The 17,396-nt window shown below is 52.2% G+C and overlaps 1 protein-coding gene and 1 long non-coding RNA gene across 7 annotated transcripts; one reads left to right on the top strand and one right to left on the bottom strand.

Annotated features, from left to right (window-relative positions):
• Positions 1-1,928: 1,928 nt before the first annotated feature.
• HYOU1 (hypoxia up-regulated 1) lies at positions 1,929-14,506 on the bottom strand. 6 transcript variants are annotated; one of them, XM_041772312.1, is made up of 26 exons: positions 14,351-14,506; positions 13,405-13,502; positions 13,078-13,171; positions 12,819-12,897; positions 12,509-12,663; positions 12,337-12,413; positions 11,856-12,037; positions 11,121-11,236; positions 9,841-10,033; positions 9,495-9,629; positions 9,255-9,337; positions 9,000-9,132; positions 8,644-8,831; positions 7,898-8,036; positions 7,340-7,400; positions 7,122-7,201; positions 6,548-6,733; positions 6,239-6,411; positions 5,993-6,080; positions 5,755-5,877; positions 5,453-5,586; positions 5,238-5,322; positions 3,976-4,210; positions 3,840-3,887; positions 3,520-3,573; positions 1,929-3,388 (listed from the first exon to the last, which is right to left on the bottom strand). In XM_041772312.1, exons 2-26 carry the CDS (start codon positions 13,493-13,495, stop codon positions 3,324-3,326), a joined length of 2,997 nt encoding a protein of 998 aa, XP_041628246.1. In that variant the 5' UTR covers positions 13,496-13,502; positions 14,351-14,506; the 3' UTR covers positions 1,929-3,323. The 6 variants fall into 6 exon arrangements, with proteins under 6 accessions (XP_041628246.1, XP_041628250.1, XP_041628249.1 ...); XM_041772316.1 differs by having other exon boundaries at positions 1,929-3,385; XM_041772315.1 differs by having other exon boundaries at positions 3,520-3,570.
• Positions 14,507-14,626: 120 nt separating this feature from the next.
• Positions 14,627-16,207, top strand: LOC121500260. Its single transcript, XR_005990351.1, has 2 exons — positions 14,627-14,878; positions 15,814-16,207. It is a non-coding gene; the product is annotated as an uncharacterized LOC121500260 (long non-coding RNA).
• Positions 16,208-17,396: the final 1,189 nt, after the last annotated feature.

Below are 17,396 nucleotides of genomic sequence, written 5' to 3'. Positions count from 1 at the left end.
ACACCCAGACAATGGAGTATTATTGGGAGCTAGGAAGAAATGAGCTGTCGAGCCATGAAGATATGGAGGCAGTGAAAACTCATGTTGCTAAGCAGACGTAGCCAGTCTGAAAGGCAATGTGCTGATTACTATTTGACACTCTGGAAAAGGCAAAACTATGGAGACAGCAAGAAGGTCTATGGTTGCCAGGAGTAAGAGGGCACAGGGAGGGGTAGATGAATAGGCAAAGCATGTATTTTTGGGGGGGCAGTATATCTGTATAATGTAATGGTGGGTACGTATCATTATACATTTGTCCAAATACAAGGAATGTGCAATGTCAAGAGTGAATCTGATGTAAACTATACTTTTGAGTGATGACAATAATCAATATAGGGTCAGAAATGATTATAACTATACTACTCTGGTAGGGGGGATGTTGATAGATGAGGGGGGCTAGCCATGTATGGAGCCAGAGGGCACAAGGGAAGTCTCTGTACTTTCTGCTCAATTTTTCTGTAAACCTAAAACTGCTCTAAAAAATAGTTTTAGGTACGCCTGGGTGGTTCAGTGGTTGAGCGTCTGCCTTCGAACTAGGGCGTGATCCTGGAGTCCCAGGATCGAGTCCCACATTGAGATCTCTGCATGGAGCCTGCTTCTCTCTCTGCCTATGTCTCTGCCTCTGTGTCTCTCATGAATAAATACATTTTAAAAAATCTTTAAAAAAAAACAAAAATAGTGGAGGGCAGCCCTGGGGCTCAGCGGTTTAGCGCCACCTTCGGCCCAGGGCAGGATCCTGGAGACCTGGGATCGAGTCCCACGTCAGGCTCCCTGCATGGAGCCTGCTTCTCCCTCTGCCTGAGTCTCTGCCTATCTCTCTATGTTCTCATGAATAAGTAAATAAAAATCTTTTAAAAATAAAATAAAAAGAGACATACAGAATGCAAGCCCAGATCTTAAAAAAAATAGTGGAAAGTTTACTCCTTAAAAAAAAAAAAAAAGTTTAAAAAAGAGAAGACTTCCAGGCTTAAAACTTGTCAGACATGTTCAGCCTTCAGAGAAAAATAATGTTCATGGTCATTACTTATTCAGTTTCTTAGACATGTGATTGATGACTAGAGTGGTCTTCTTTTGGTAAAATATGGTTCCATCAAGACTGATGAACAACCCAAGTTAATTGTGCTGGTGAATTAATTGAGTGGTGAATCATTAGCAACATTCTCCTTTCAGAGCAGTTAACAGCAAGGGCTAACAGATCAGAATTAAGTTCAAACCTAGCTGAGGAACTTAACACGTCTGATTCCTTGAGTTACTGAAACCTCTATGAACTGTCCATTTTTCATTTATTTTTTAAGAAGGCTCCATACTGGGCAGCCCTGGTGGAGCAGCGGTTTAGCGCCGCCTTCAGCCCAGGGCGTGATCCTGGAGACCCGGGATTGAGTCCCATGTCAGGCTCTCTGCATGGCGCCTGCTTCTCCCTCTGCCTGTGTCTCTGCTTCTCTCTCTGTGTGTGTCTCTATGAATAAATAAAATCTTTAAAAAAAAAATTTAAAGAAGAGGCTCCATACCCAGTGTGGGGCTTGAACTCATAGCACTGAGATCAAAGAGTCACATGCTCTACTGAGTCAGGTGGCCAGGCACCCCACAAACTGTCAATTTCTTATTTGCAAAATGGGATTGTCATCTTAAAAAGTGTCACCTAAAAAAGCCTGGGACACAGAGATCCAAATAACATCAAGGAGGGAAAAACAAAACCACAATTTTGTTTCCATGAAAAAAACGAAACAACTTACACATATGAATCTCAACTAAGTCCAAAATGTTAAACTTGTGGTGGTAGTAGTATATATAATTTTAAGATTCAAATTCCCATCTTACAAATTTTCTATAATAAACACATACTGTTTATACTTAGGAACAAAACATTTTTAAAATCGCAGCACAAAAACTGTAGAAAAGAATATTTTATTGAAACAGTTTCTCAATTAACAATGGACCAAAGTACAATTTGACTCAAACCTGTCCAACCAGCCTCAACCGCTAGTGAAAGAACCCAAACATACAGGACGGGGTGGGACCTTTCGGTCTCATTTCTGCCAATGTGGCAAAAAAAAAAAAAAAAAAAAGGAAAAGAGGACAAAAGACAGACACAACCAGGTTTCCCCTTGCCCTGGGAGCTGGCTGGCAGCTGTGGCTCCCGCTCCAGATGGAATCCTGGAAGACAGGCTCCCCAACATTGGCATGGTGGGTAAAGAGCCCCCACCTTAGCAGAGCAATGCAAGAAAGGCAGGCCAGCCCTGACCCTCTTCCTTCCCCCACAAGGTCTGCCGCAAAGAATGCCGCGAGGTGGCATTTTTACATTCACACCACGGCCTCTCCTCCCAGGGTCTTGGGATAGGGGCTCACAGTAGAAAGCACATTTTGGTCAGCCCAGGGGGCCGGGGGCCAGGGAAAGGCTATGTCTGGGTGGGCAGAACAGAGAGAGGAGAGGGCCAGGAGTCACAGGGACATGGGGGAACAGGCTACTGGGAAAATGCAGACTCAGTGCTCGCAGGATGCTGCACACCGGCCACTCCGCACGCTTTCCTGTGCCCCAGAATCCACAAGCAGGAGCTCCAGGGTTTTCACACGTCTCTCCCACAGAGGTGGCTGGATTCCCTTCTTCGCTTTCTCCCTGCCCACTCTGGCCACCGGGGGGTGCACAAGCAGGTGGGGACTGATCTAGCTTTACTGCAGCCAGGCCAGATGGAAGGGTTTGGGCAAGAGGCAGATGACTGCCTGACTTGCAACAGGAAGGGACCCATGGGAAGAGGAGTCACTGGGAATAGGGCCTTTTTGGGAAAGACAAGACCTCGGAGAATAAAAGAGCATAGATAGGCACTCAGAAACCAGACCTGGTAACCAAGGCTCTGTAGACGCTGGCCCCTGGAGGGCAGCCTTCGTGGTGGAAAAGAGGCAGGAAGGAGGGCAGAGAAGCCTGGAGACTCTAATATCCCAGGGTGTCCCTCCCCCTGCGGGGTCCATCGACCCCTCAATGGCCAATCTCTCACCTACCCACAGGCAAAGAATTAAGACATAATAGTGATTTTCCCCAAATTAGGGCCTGGATGGGTAGGGAACCAGGGGTGGGATTAGGAAATAGAACAACTGCAGTTTTTACCACAGAATCGTTGCAGAAGGAACTGGTGAGCTGTCCCCTCCTTCCCCTTCATCACACCTCCAATCAAGGTGAGAGAAAAGGAACCGAAGCCTCTGAGGGCAGGAGCAACCCCTCCCCCCGATGTTTAATAAATAGAGGAGGTAGGAGAAGGGAGCGGGATGAATGGGGACCTGGGGCAGGGGGGTTATAGTTCATCATTCTTCAAAGTCGGCTTCTGTCCTGTGGGTGGCTCCTTCTGCTCTGGTTCTGCTGGGAGTGGGGAAGAGCGAAGGGATGCCAGCAGGTGAAATGGAAGTAACTGGCCTCCATTCTGTGTCGATCCTCCTCACCCCAGAACCCGACCACCCTGGCTTCCCAGGTACCCCCAGCTCCATACTCACCTGTTCCAGGACCTCCTAGCTCCAGAGGTTCGGCATCTGTCGGTTCGGATCCTGCTTTTGGGAAGGAAGAGATTAGCCTCTGGAGAAGTGAGGAAGGAGTTAATGGAGGGGTTGGGAAACTTTTTCCGTAAAAAGCCAGACAGTAAATGTTTTAGGAGTTGTGGGCCACACTCGGCCTTTTCGTGCACACGCACGTATAATAACCTAAAAACATAAGACCCATTCATAATTTGGGGACCTTCCAGAAACAGGCTGTGCCTGCCAGGTTGCCAACCCTTAGGTTAAGCTACCCACGTTCCCAATCACTTTCCCCAACTCACGAGTCTCTTTCTCAGGTTCTGAAATGGGCTTTGCATCTTCAGTCTCGCCTGGAAGGAAACCACGGGCAAAATGTAGTCCCAGGAAGGAGAGGACTTCTTGCCCAGGAGCACCTGGAGCCAGGCACCATGTCCTCACCTGGTGGAGGAATGACCTTCTCTGCTTGGTCACTGGCATTGAGGGGAGGCTCTGCCCGGGTCCCGTTCTTGTCCTTGGGCCGAGGCCGGGGCTTGGCAAACTTGGCTTTATTGAGCAGATACTGCACCTCACGGTCCAGGGCCATCATCTTGGCCTCGATGTCTTTTGAGAGCAACACGGGCTTCTCTGTGGCGGGAAGCTTGGCCTGTTCAGCCATGGTTGCATTCTTCCAGGCCTGTAGGTGAGGCCAGGCCAGGCTCAGAGCTAGCCCCGGGGAGCCCAGGTTATCTCTGTCCCAGATGGAATACACCCCAAACCAGCCTCAGGCTCTTCCCTCAGATCTCAAACCATTCCCCTCCACCTGGCTGTGAACCCCACAAGGGTGGGCAGGCACCTGAGGCTTTCTATCAAAGAATCCCAAACTACATGCTTGCAGCTTACGTCCTGTTACTTGGAACTGATTACAGTGAAACTACCTGATTATTCTCCTGTCCCTCCACTTCTTGAGCTCTGATTCAAATACACTCCCCACACATTCAAAAGGGAAGTTTCTGCTTCCTATGAAGTCATTCCCGCCTTCCCGAACCCTGGCCTACTTTCTTTTTTTTAAAGATTTTTATTTATTTATTCATTACAGGGCAGCCCCGGGGGTGCAGCGGTTTAGCACCGCCTACAGCCCAGGGAGTGATTCTGGAGACCCTGGATAGAGTCCCACGTCAGGCTCTCTGCATGGTGCCTGCTTCTCCCTCTGCCTGTGTCTCTGCCTCCCTCTCTCTCTCTCTCTGTGTCTCTATGAATAAATAAAGTCTTAAAAAAAATTTATTCATGAGACACACACACACACACACACAGAGGCAGAGGGAGAAGCAGGCTCCCCGCAAGGAGCCTGATGTGGGACCTGATCCCAGATCCCAGGATCATGCCCGGAGCTGAAGGCAGACGCCCAACCACTGAGCCACCCAAGTGTCCCCCCGGCCCACTTTCTGCATGCAGCTCAAGCCCCAGCTCCCTGGAGCGGTTGCTCTAATGTCCCAGGGATGGGCTCTGCTGCTATTCTGGTCTGACAACTCACGGGTGGCCATTACCCCTGTTGGGGGCTAATCAGACATGGCCTCAAATGTAAATGCCTTTTGCCTTCCCGATTAGCTGTGAGGCCAGGAGGGACTGGCTGTTGAGCCTCCGTTTGTCCGCATCCCCCATGCTGCCTAGCACAGCACACCTTGCCAGATCAGTATCCCCCTAAGTATTTACACAGGGATTACCCAGGTCTCATTGATGACTTTCTCTAATGTTGTCATTTCCACCTCAGTGAAGATCTGGTCCATTTCTGGGATCAACCGGGCACCCCTGGAAGCCAGTAAGGAGACAGTGAGCCCAAGAGGAAGAGGGGTATGGGTATGCTTGTGGGGCATAGGAAGCTGATGGGCTGTGAGGCCTGGCAGGATTGGATTAGGAAGAAAAGCGAGGGACTGCTTACTTGAGGAACATGCTGGAATGGTTGAGGAGATTATCAAGGGCAGACAGCCGTTCAGGCCACTTCTTGCGCTCTTCCACCCGAAAAAACAACCCGTGGCACAGCTTCCTCAGCTCAGTCAGCTTCTCCTTCAGCATCTGACGGATGCAGGTTGGGGATGGGCAGAAGGGTTAAAGGGAGGAGAGGCTGGCCCTGGAGTCAGCCCTGTATCCTGCTCATGGCCTCACACCCCTCACCTTCTCTGACCCTGGGAGACGAAAGCAACGGCTCCCATCCCACCCGCCAAGTCCTAGGAGGCCTCTTACCACTGTGGTGGCCCCAAAGCCCTCGTCCTCCAGCCAGGTGGAGGCTGCACTGAGCCTCCCAGAGATTTCCTCACGCTGCTCCTCAGTGGACACTTCTTGGTACTCAGGCTGGTACAGTTTGTCCTAGGGAGGTGCACACAGGCCCAAGCATGCACCGAGCCCCTGAGGGCAAGGCTTCCAGAGTCAGACCCTCCTCAGACACAGGTCCCAGAGCAGGTGTGCCTCCCAGCCTACCAACCTGGGTCTCAAAGATAAAAGCTTCCAAGCTGTTGGCAGCCTTTTCCCGTTCTTGCTTCTCTAGGTCTCGGAGTGTCAAGTCTTGAAGTCTGTGGGACAAAAGAGTCACACGTGAAGAAGAGAACATGAGAAACTCAGACCCTGGGTCAGACAGCTCCTCCTCCCAGGGGGTGCCATTCCACACCCTGCCCACCTTACACACACACACACACACACACACACACACACACACACAGTCTCTACTCACTTCTGCGCCGAGCGGGCCAGCTCATCCTCCGGCAAGTCAGGCAGGTCCAGAACCATCAGCTCCACCCCAATCTCCTCTACCATTCTCTGCTTCCGGGCAGGCTTCTGCTTCTTTTCTTCCTCTGGGGCTGGAGGCACAGGCTCAGACCCTGCTTCTTTTTTCTCACTTGGCTTCTAGTGTGGAAAGAAATGAGCATGTCAGGAAAAGCTTTGGTCCTTCTCTTCTCCACAAGCAGGGCTCTAAGGTGCAAGAAACAAGGCAGGCATCGCCCAGCCTCTGGGTCCACACTGGCCTTTGCCTGTAGCTCACCTGGGCCTCAGACTTTTCCTCCTTTTCTTTTTCTGCAGCCTTCTCTTCCTCAGGGGCTGCATCCTCCTTAGGCTCAGTGGGCGGGGGCTGAGAAGTATCCTCTACTGGGGCCTCGGCCTCCTCCTTGAGCTCCGCCTGCTCCCCGGGCTCATCCTTGCTCCCCTCGGCAGGGCTTTCCTCTTCCTCCTGGAAACAATCACAGACGCCACTGCATACAACAGTCACTAGCAGAGCCTGCGGATAAACCAGCTCAGCGACACCACATCCCCCAGGCTGTGCTGCGAAGCGGCAGACAGACGGTGGCATGGCAATGGGCGCTGCACTGTGCAGACCACGCAGTCTAGTCAGACGAGAGAGAAGCACTTGGAGATGAGGGGAATGTGGCCCGGAGCTCAAGGACAGGGGCAGCTCGGAGTCCAGAGGAGGAGGTGGTTCACTCAGCAGGGGCCCAGGGGAAGGGATAGTCTAGTCAGTCCCAGGCAGCTGGAGTGTGCCCCCAACCCCTGCCTCCGCTGCCACTACCTGGCCCCCCTACACCACCCTCCGAGCTTCCTCGGCTCCATGCTGGCCTTACCTGGACAGAGTCTGTACCGTTCTCTTTAGCGTCTGGTGTCGTACCACCGCCAAACAGGCTAGAGATGGTGTTGCCAAGTTCTGGGAGGAAAAAAGCCCAAAAACTCAAAGGGGACACAGCAGTGATGCTACCTCCTAACCCCAAGGCAAGGCCTGCTCGCCTCCCCCAAACACATATGTGTGTGTATCCTCCCTCACACACGCACACACTCGTCTTACTGGTCAGAGTAGATTCCTCTTCCGGGCTGTCCTCCACCAGTGTCTCAAACACAGACTCCACCTGAAAACAGGGATTCAAGCTGAAGAAACACACATTTGACCCACCTTTTCCCCGCAAACATCCTGCCAAACAAAGTGGGTATCTCCTTACTCACATCCATGGGATGTGCAGTGGTGCTGGTCTACTCCCTCGTCTGCCTTCTTTTATGGGCTCTTGAGTCAAGTCACCTCCACTCCCTTTGATTATGAGCCCTCTGAGGGACAGAGTCCTAGCTCCTCTCCCATCCAAGCCCCTCACATCTCAACCCAACAGAATGGGGCATTATTTCCCACAGTACATTTGAAAAGATGTTAACCATTCTGTGGATCTTAAGTTTTACAATATCCGTAAGCACTTAATATAGGATCTGAAAAGACCACACCAGATCCCTGGTTAGCTGTGTTCACAGCTGAGACTTTTCCATCTCCAAAACCCTTTTCGTTCATGTTCTAACACCATGTGGAAGGACCGCTCTGGAAAGGCCTTGCCCTGTCCCCAGGGCCTCCTCCTGTTCTCACCTTGATGAGGCTCAGCACGCCGCTCTCATCCAGGTTGAAGTGAGCCTTGATGCCCTTGGACTCGTAGTCAGGATACTTCTTGAAGCTCTCACCCACACCTTTTAGTTTCACTGTGGTCAAGTTCTGGGAGCCAAATACCCTGATTGGGGAGGAGAGAGTAATTCTGGGGAGCTCACCCAGCCCACCTCCAGCTCTAGACTAGCACGAAGAACTAGAAGAATCTTAAAATTCCAGAATCCAGGATACTTGACGGGTAGGTCAAAGTCAAGAGTACAGAGAAATCTTCACTACTAACTAAATGAAACAGAACCTTCATGGTGTTGAGAAGGGTCGTTTCGTGTTTGCTTGGGACCAAGCCACGGCAGCTCATGTGCCCAGCCCTTGAGAATCAGGAAACCGAGTCTGACCCCGCTGAAGCTCTGCTGAACCAGCCCCTCCAACAGAGATGAGGGGATTCAGGACTGGTCACCTTGGTGCTGGCTCTATGGCTGGTTGTTTATCAAGACTGCAGCTTTGTAAACGTGGATGTTTTTATGTCGTATGCAGTTTCTAAAATTTGTTTTCCCACCAGATTTTAGTAAAATGTTTTTTTCTTAAAAAAAAAAAAAAAAAAAAAAAAGCCTCCCAGCACGAAGTTTTGGGCCCCCCAGAGAAGATGCTCACCCCAACCTTGACCATACATAGGCTGCTTCCCGTGTCAGCCCTGTGGCCTCAGATCCTCCCTCTGGGAGTCCCCAGCCTCTCACCGAAGATCCTCAGGCCCCAGGAAGCCCAGGTCGCCATAGTTGATGTGGAAGTTGAAGTCATGGTTGTAGCGGTTAAAGGTGATGACTTTGCGTTGAGGGTAGGGCCCCATTCGGGAGAAGAGGACACGCTTATTGTGCTTCAGGCTGCGAACCCCAGGCTCCTCCTCCACCTCCCTTGTGAACTCCACCTACACAGCAGGCAGAAAGGAGGCACGCTGGAGAGTCAGAACAGGTTCTGGGGTCAGGGTACATGGAGGACCTCAGCTGGCAGAAAAACAAGAGGACAGACCAGAGCAGAGGGAACATCCTTAGTCAGGTAAAGGGAGCCCGTGGCCTGATCAGACGGGCCAACTCACCAGGATGGGGTAGATCACCGCATCTCGGACCACAAACGGCTTCACCTTGAAGGCTTTGCTGAGCGCGGCTGCCTGGTACACAGCCCCCATGGCAGCTGCTTCATCTGCGTTGACGTTCTTCCCTAGTTCCTCCCTGTCAAAGTCCTGCACCTTAGCATGTCTACTCCGGAGACTCTAGCCTGGCCTCCCTCGCTTTAGTACCACAGCTGCCCAGCCATGGAGCCCCGGCCCTAGGGCCTCAATACCCACACTCACTTGCCCACAGCCTTCAGCAGCACCTCCTGAACTTTAGGGACCCGGGTGGCCCCACCGACCAGGATCACCTGCTCAATCTCATCCTACAGAGAAACAACGTGATATGGAACGGCTTGTAGTTAGTTTTCTCAGCGCTGACTGGTCCCTTAACATTCCTCCCCCTTTCTCCCCACCACCGAATCACTTTCTATTGCACCTGTCTCCCCACCCCATGTCCACATCTGACCCCACCACCCTCACCAAATTCATTTCGGCACTCTGGAGGGCCTGCTGTACGGGCCCAGGTACTCGCTCGAATAAATCAGCACACAACTCTTCAAACTCTGCTCGGGTCACTTTTGCCTTGAAGTCCACATCATCCATCAGGCCCTCGATCTGGGGGAGGATGAGGCGTGTCAGAGTTCTGCCCAGATCCTCCTCTGGCTGGGCAGGCCAGAAACCAAAGGACCAGGACTTTGGAGGACAGGAGGCTTAGGAAGAAGGAAGGGATGGGCCGCACTGCACGCCAGTGGCCTCACTCAGGATGATGGGGTCCTTTACTCTCTGGGTGGGCAATATCCTCCCTCAACCAGCCACGAGTAGGCACCTGTGCCATGTGATCAGCGTTGGCGCTCAGGACAGTTTTGAGTCGATTTGCCTCCCGTAGCAGCTTGGCCATGGCCCGGGGGTTCTCCCGCACGTCCTTTGCTCTCTGGCCCTTGCGCTGTTCGTTGAAAAGTCTAGCCAGGTGCTCACGCAGCCGGAGCTCCATCTCCAGGCCCCCCAGGGTGCGGTCAAATCTATTCAGGAGAAGGTAACAGGGAAAAGTGTGAGGAACCCACAGGGTCCCTTCATTGACCTAGGATCTGACTCTTGTCCCACATACATGGCTGACATCTCAGTGACAGTTCACCTACTCCTCCAATCCACTGTACTTACTGGACATCAACCACATGCCTATCTCTGGGGATGCAATTAAGAGAGAGAAAAAAAAAAAAGATCCCTGCTCTGAAGGAGTTTACAGTCTAGCACTGAATAAACACATGACTGTGAAATGTGTACCAGCCCATGAGTTACAAGGGACAGACCAGCAACAGCACCAGAAGACATAAAAGGGAAGTGTCGCCTATCTACAGATGTCAGGGAAGATTCTGTGAGATATGATGTTTGAGCTGAAATTTGAAAGATGAATGGAAGTAACGAGGCAAAGAAGGAGGAAAACAACCCTAGAGGCAGAAGGGTAAAACCCCGAGATGGGAGCCAGCAGAGTAAGTTCCCAAGGAGGCCAGGCATGGCTGGAGCTCAAAGAGCAAGGGGCTCTGGGGAGGACAAGTGGGCGGAGTCTGGGCTCTCACAGGCCAAAGTAAAGGTTTGGGGCCACTGAGGGTTTTTAAAGAAACAAATTAAAATCAGGTTGGCATTTTGAAAAGAACTCTCTGTCTGGCTGCAACGTGGAGAAGGACTGGAAAAGGGAGACCCTCTCTCATAACCCTGTGGGTCAGAGATAAGGGCAGCCTGGACTAGAATGCTGGCGGCGGGAAAGCCAGACACAAGTGAACGGGTCTGAGAAAGAGGACAACGTCATCAATAAGCGTGCTGAAAGCGACAAGATCGACAAGATCGACAAAATGACTGTACGTGGTCTATTCATGGGTTTCCTTAGAAGCAACTGAGGAAACACTCTTTCAATCTTCCCAAACTGTCCTCCTCCCTCTCCACATTCCCCTGGGTCTCCCAAGAGGTACCCCATGATGACCGCTGCTTTAGGATAGCATTCATGCAGGGTGCAGGGGAAATAAGGTCACTGCCCCTCCAAAAAAAAAAAAAAAAAAAAGCCCCGGCCCGAGAGTGTCTCAGCAAGGAGCCCTCCTCCCAGCACCAACTTACCCCACGCCCCGGATCTGCAGCTGTGGCTGCATCCCTGCCTCCTTAGTCTTCACTGTCTGGTAGGTTACGATGGTACACACGGTGCTGCCAGAACCCATATCATAGAACATGACGTTCTGTAGAGACACCAAAATGACTGTCACAGGAACCTTACCTAACTCCAGGTGCTTTATGCACTCTCCACTCAAAGCTGAAAAGCTCCAACCAGTGGCCAAGAAGGGCATTTTGTTACTGCATTCTGTCAAGGCTAGCCATGCAAACAAGATGCAAAATGAGCCACATGGCCTGCATCTTCAGAATCAGCCATCCTGAAAGCCTGGTTAGAAGTTCCTCCCCAGGGATGCCTGGGTGGCTCAGTGGCTGAGTGTCTGCCTTCAGCTCAGGTCCTGACCCCAGGGTTGTGGGATTGAGTCCCTCATTGGTTCCCTGTAGGGAGCCTGCTTCTGCCTCTGCCTGTGTCTCTGCCCCTCTCTGTCTCTCGTGAATAAACAAAATCTTTTTTTTTTAAAATATTTTATTTATTTATTCATGAGAGACACCGAGAGAGAGAGGCAGAGACACAGGCAGAGGGAGAAGCAGGCTCCATGCCAGGAGCCTGATGTGGGACTCGATCCTGGGTCTCCAGGATCATGCCCTGGGCTACAGGCAGCGCTAAACCGCTGAGCCTCCCGGGCTGCCCAATAAATAAAATCTTAAAGAAGAAAAAAAAAGAAAAGAAGTTTCTCGATGGCTCACCTGGGCAGTCGTGTTGATATCTTTCCGGCGGAAGACACCATAGCTGAGAGCCGTGGCGGTGTTGTCATTGATGAGCTGTAGCACTTTGAGGCCAGCCATGCGAGCAGCCTGCAGCACAGCTCGGCGCTCAGCCTGGTTGAAGAAGGCTGGCACCGTGATCACTGCATCCTTGATGGGCTGCTCTACAGAAGACAACAGAACGGGGCTCCCACCAGCTCTGTACCTCATATGACACTATCCTAGTCTTGGTACTATTGACACCTTGGGCCAAAAAACTCTTTGATTATATGGGGCTGTCCGGTACATCGTAGAATGTTTGGCAGCATCCCCTGGCCTCTGCCAGTTAGATGCTGGGAGCAGCTCCCCAGATAACCAAAATAAAATATCTTCAAGTATTCTCGAATGTTCCTGGGAGGCAAAACAGCTCCCATAAGAGACCCTAGGGAGCCTGGCCACCGCTGCCCTCCCCTTAGCTACTCACCTGCAAAGTCCTCAGCCAGGGAACGGGAGTAATTGAGAACCATGCCAAGTACCTCCTCAGGTGAGAACTGTAGCTGCCTGGGGGTGGGGGAGTAGTTAGAGGCAAGAACAGTCATGGGTACTAGAGGAGCCCACTGGGCCTGCTGAGCCCACGTCCCCACCAGAGCACTCACGGGCTGATCTGGAAGTGCACAGTCTGCCTCTGTGGATCGAAGCCTAGCTCATGCTCTGGAAAACGGGCTCCATAGAGGGCCACATGGGGGTTTCCCTCCTGCTTCCCCAGGAGGTGCTGGAAGTAACGCAGCGTCGCCTTTGGATTCTTGATGGCCTGAGATGAGGTACATAAGGAGCAGAGCATTAGGCTTCCAGGTCCACCATCACCTACCTGTCTTATCAGAGGTTGATAAGGGTTCAGGCTCTGGCGTCTGTCATCTCCTCCCCTCTGCCTACCGCTTCTGGGAAAGGGATGGGCTGCTAGCTCACCATGCTTGCTGCACTGTCTCCAAAGAATCTTTCATTTTCTTTCAGGGTCACAGTCACTGGGGTTTTCCTCCGGGATTCCCTGAAGAGACATAGGACCCAGGTGCCTATCCTGGTTGGACTAGTAGGAGGTGGACTCAGGAGCCCCAACACTCCAAATACAATCACTAAAGACACCAAACTGGTGTGCAGGAAAGAATATACACTGGCTTGGAGCACAGACTCCCTCCCTCCCCACCCCTGACACTGGGGCTGCCCTCACTTGTTCAAGACAATTTCCATGGGTACTCCGGGTTTGACGATGGCCACCTTCATGGATTCACTGCCCAGGTCCACAGACATTACCGCCAGTGTTTCTGAAAAGGAAATAGATCTGTCAATTAGCCACCTCTTCCCCCACATTCCCGAGTCCCCTCTCACCAAAGCACACTGCTCTCCACAGAGAAGGTAAGACAGTGAAAAGATAAAGGCCTGTGTGTCCAGCAACTCAAGTCCAGAGGCTTCCAACCAAAAGCCTCCCCTCCCACCATCGATCATTCGTCATTCACTCATTTATTCTTCTTTTGACTCTGCTTCTGGGGGTACACACCACTGAGCGGCAACAGGTCTGCCAAGAGCACAGCCAGCACAGCCCAACAGGCTAACCTCCTCGGCCTCTGCCTCCTGACGGTGGCTGCCATTGTGCCTCTGAGGGAGGAGAAAAACAACACTTGTAACCGGATGCCCTGAGTGAAGACAACCTCATCCCAGGACAGGGAAGCTTTAAGATCCATACTCCTCTGTCACCCCGGGGGGCCGGAGGAGACTACACCCCCCCCCCTTCCTCAAATCACACAAAGGGTCCTGGGCTCCATCCACCACATCCTAAACACGGAAGGTACCAGGATAGGAGAGAGGAGACCAGAGCCTTCCGCCCACTGCACAGGCTGTAACCGGCGCACCCTAGCACTGCCCCTGCTGTCAGACACCGGGGTGCGGCCAGGGATCCCCGCCCAGGGCTCAACTACCTCCTTACACCTGGAGCTCCACGGCTGGCGCGGAGAGCCAGGCCCGGCCTGGACGGGAACTGAGAGGTGGTGACGTCGGAGGACGCTAGGATGTTAGAAGGGCCTGTCTGCCCCTCGGAATCCCTTTGGGGCGCCCCGCCCGCCCCCCCGGTTCTCCATCACAGCCCCCGGCCCCGCTGCCTACACGGACGCCGCGCCTGGAACGTTTGGATTCTTCGCCCGGCGGACACCGAGTCCCCTCCGAGCTCCCCGAAGCCTCACCTGGCGAAGGCGCCGGCTCCCACTCCCGGAAACGCGGCCCAGCCCACCCCGAAGACGCGGGGGCGCCCGGGGGACCGAGCTGCGGGGCCGAGCGCACCGGCGTCCGCGCGGCCCTCGCTCCCGCTCCCGACCCGCCCCCGGAGCTAGCACGCTGCCTCCTCCCGGAGGGGTGGCCGGCTCGCAGCGCCACCCCCACCCCCACCCCCGCTGCCGCTTGCCTGCGCTCCTGCGGCCCCAGCCCTGGGACAAACGCGGCGGCGGACGTACCCACGAGGCCGGCAGCGCACCCCCAAGCCCGCGCCCTTCACAACTCCCCTCGGTTTGCAAACTGTTACATTAGCCACCAATCTCTCGGCGGCGTCTCGCGCACCAGCCGGCCCCGGACGCGGCGCGCGCTCATTGGAGCCTCCGCCGCCCGGCCCTGCGCCGCGCGCCCGGCCCCGCCCCCGCCGCCGCGGCGCGCGCTCCCATTGGGCCACGTCCTGGCTCCGCCCCCGCCCCCGAAGCCGGCTGGGGCCCCGGAGGCCGCCGAGGGGCCAGTCCGCCAGTTGGGGGAAAACCGCCGACGCCCGCCGGGGATTGGACCACGTCACGGGCCCCGCGCCCGCCCCGGTGCCCTCCCGGACCTTTCCGGCCTCCCGCGCCGGATGCCCGGCTGCCGGGGTCGGGAGCCAGGGGACCCCGGTGCGGCGGGCGCACGGACGGTCCCGCGCTCGGCCCTGTTTCTCCGGCCTCCTGCGGTGCCCCGGCCGCGGGGGGAGTGAGCCGCGTCCCCTCCGCAGCCACGCGGAAGAGGTGCTCGCTTGCCGTTGGTGTCGGACCGCCCTGGGCTTTGGATGGAAATCAGCATGGCCGCGCTTCAGGGGTGGCCCACCCCGCCCCGGTCCCCCGGTGACACTGAAGCCACCGGCAGAGATGCTCGCCAGTGGGACGGAGATGACACTTGGATCGGTGGCGGAATTTGGCCGGGACTCCTTACTCTGAGCTCCATTTATTTATGAGAGACACGGAGAGACAGAGACGGGCTCCCTGCGGGGGGTTGGGGTGGGCGTCAGTGCAGGGATCACGACCTGAGCCAAAGGCAGACGCTCAACCTCTGAGCCACTCACGTGTCCCTCTTAGCTCCATTTTTAGGGACAGAATATTCCAAAATGCCAAGCCCTGTACATAAAAGAGATACTTTTATTTGTGAGGCTGTAATTGATCTTAAATGCACCACCTCAGATTTTCATTCCATTAAATTTTGTGTATCTTCCCTTCTCTTTTCCTGCTTCGAAATCCAAATTAAAGTACCTCGGACAGGTATTTGGCGCTCCTCCCTCCCTTCTGTCTATTTTGCAGCTCTTGAAGTGTGCGCGGCCCTTGGAGAGCGTTCCTCTCCCATTTTATTCATGTGACCGCGCTTTTCTTAAATTTGGAAGATTGTTCTGTTTCCTCCCTCTCCCGAAGTCGACTCTCGGCCTCCCTTTTACAGGAGTCTCCCCCGAAGGCCCTGGGCAGAACTTTTTTTTTTTTTTTTTTTAAGATTTTTTATTCATTGGGGGCCGGGGGGGGGGGGCGTGCAGAGACACAGGCAGAGGGAGAAACAGGCTCCATGCAGGGACCCTGACGTGGGACTCGATCCTGGGTCTCCAGGATTAGGCCCTGGGCCGAAGGCAGGTGCTAAACCGCTGAGCCACCCAGGGATGCCCTAAGAAATTATGTATCTGTTCTTTCTTTACATTTTTCAGGATTCTTCGGGAGACAGAGAAATCAGGTGTCTATACTTAGAAGATAAACCTACTGGCAGTACCAGGGAGAGATCTATTTTTCTTCAATCTGAATTGTTCAGTCTTCATATGGAGACCTTGGTAGAAACAAGGAGAAATAAAACCTTTTGATACCATCCTCAACCTCTCTCTCTCTGGAGCTACTTGCTGTTATGAGTGTGGTGTGTAACCTTCCAGATCTCTTCCTGTCCACTTACTGTACATAGTATCTTGAAACATGTAGTTTTTGCTGTTTTCTAAATGATAAAATATTACATAATTAGATTGTTCGCAATTTACTTTTTTTTCTTTTGTGTGACTAATAACAAATCACGGAGCCTTTTCCTTGTCAGTGTATAAAGATTCACCTCATTGTTTACTACTATAGAACATTGCATAGCATGGGGGTTGTTTAGCCGCAGTAATGGACATATATGTTGTCATTTCAGTTCCACAGAAAGATTTTGTTTCTGTATGACTGCCTCTACTTTTGAGTAGCTATCTGGGAGGGTAGATTCTTAGCAATCATTTCAAACAGATGCATTTTTAATGTTTTTTTTCATTTTTAATGTTTATTGGGCCTCTGTCTTAGGTGCTGTACTAGGTGTGGGATTCCCAAGATGGGGATGACTATGTCCTTGCTTTTAGAAAAATCACAGTTTGTTGGGAAACAAATATATTCATGGTTTAAATGCACTCATTAAAAACCTATTGAATGGCTACAAGTTGGGACAGTACGAAGATAAGTGTGCCCTGCTCTTGAGCTCTGATACCCAGAATATCCTTGATGGGAGCACAGGTTTGCTGCGGCTAAGGTTTTTGACCTGGGTATCTGTCCCCCTGGGAGATACAGCAGGTGCAAGTACTCTGGGGAGCCTCACCTGTTTTGTTCTCTGACCAAAGAGGAGAATAGTGTTTCCCAGAACATGCTGTAAAACAATGGGAAAATTTGAAGGTAAATCACATGATTTAGGTCGACCAAGGCAGCTAAATTCACTAGTTCTCTTTAGAGTAACTTCTTAGTATTTGAGGACTACATCCCTTCCCCACATGGAGCAGAAACCCACAACTTTCCATCTTGCAGGACATGTGTCATAGTGACAGAAAATTGAAATGAACACATTAGCAAAGGCATATGCATACATTATAAACCATGCATGTTGTCATGTGTTGAGGGCAGTGTTATCAGGGCAAACATCCTGATTCAGGAGAATTTTAACTTAGGTGTCACCCAGCAACCCCAATCTTAGGTTTACATGTAACAAATGTCTTACATATACTCACCAAGAGACTGTTTGTAACGGCTTTATTCATAATGGCCCCAAACTGAATATTACCCACTCATCAGTAGTTGGATGGGTGAATAAATTGTGGTGGATTCACACAATATAATTCTATACAGCAGTGAAAATAAATGGTTTGCTATTCATTCTGCAAGTTAATCCCACAAAGATAATATTGAGTGAAAAAAGAAGCCAAAGAGTACATACTTTATGATTTCACTTATATAAAGTTTAAAACCAGGCAAAACTAAGCTGTGATGATGGTGCTTACTTTGTAGGGTG

Source organism: Vulpes lagopus, chromosome 10 (assembly GCF_018345385.1).
Source record: "Vulpes lagopus strain Blue_001 chromosome 10, ASM1834538v1, whole genome shotgun sequence".
Lineage (NCBI taxonomy): Eukaryota > Metazoa > Chordata > Mammalia > Carnivora > Canidae > Vulpes > Vulpes lagopus.
This window is presented reverse-complemented; position numbering and strand designations above follow the sequence as displayed.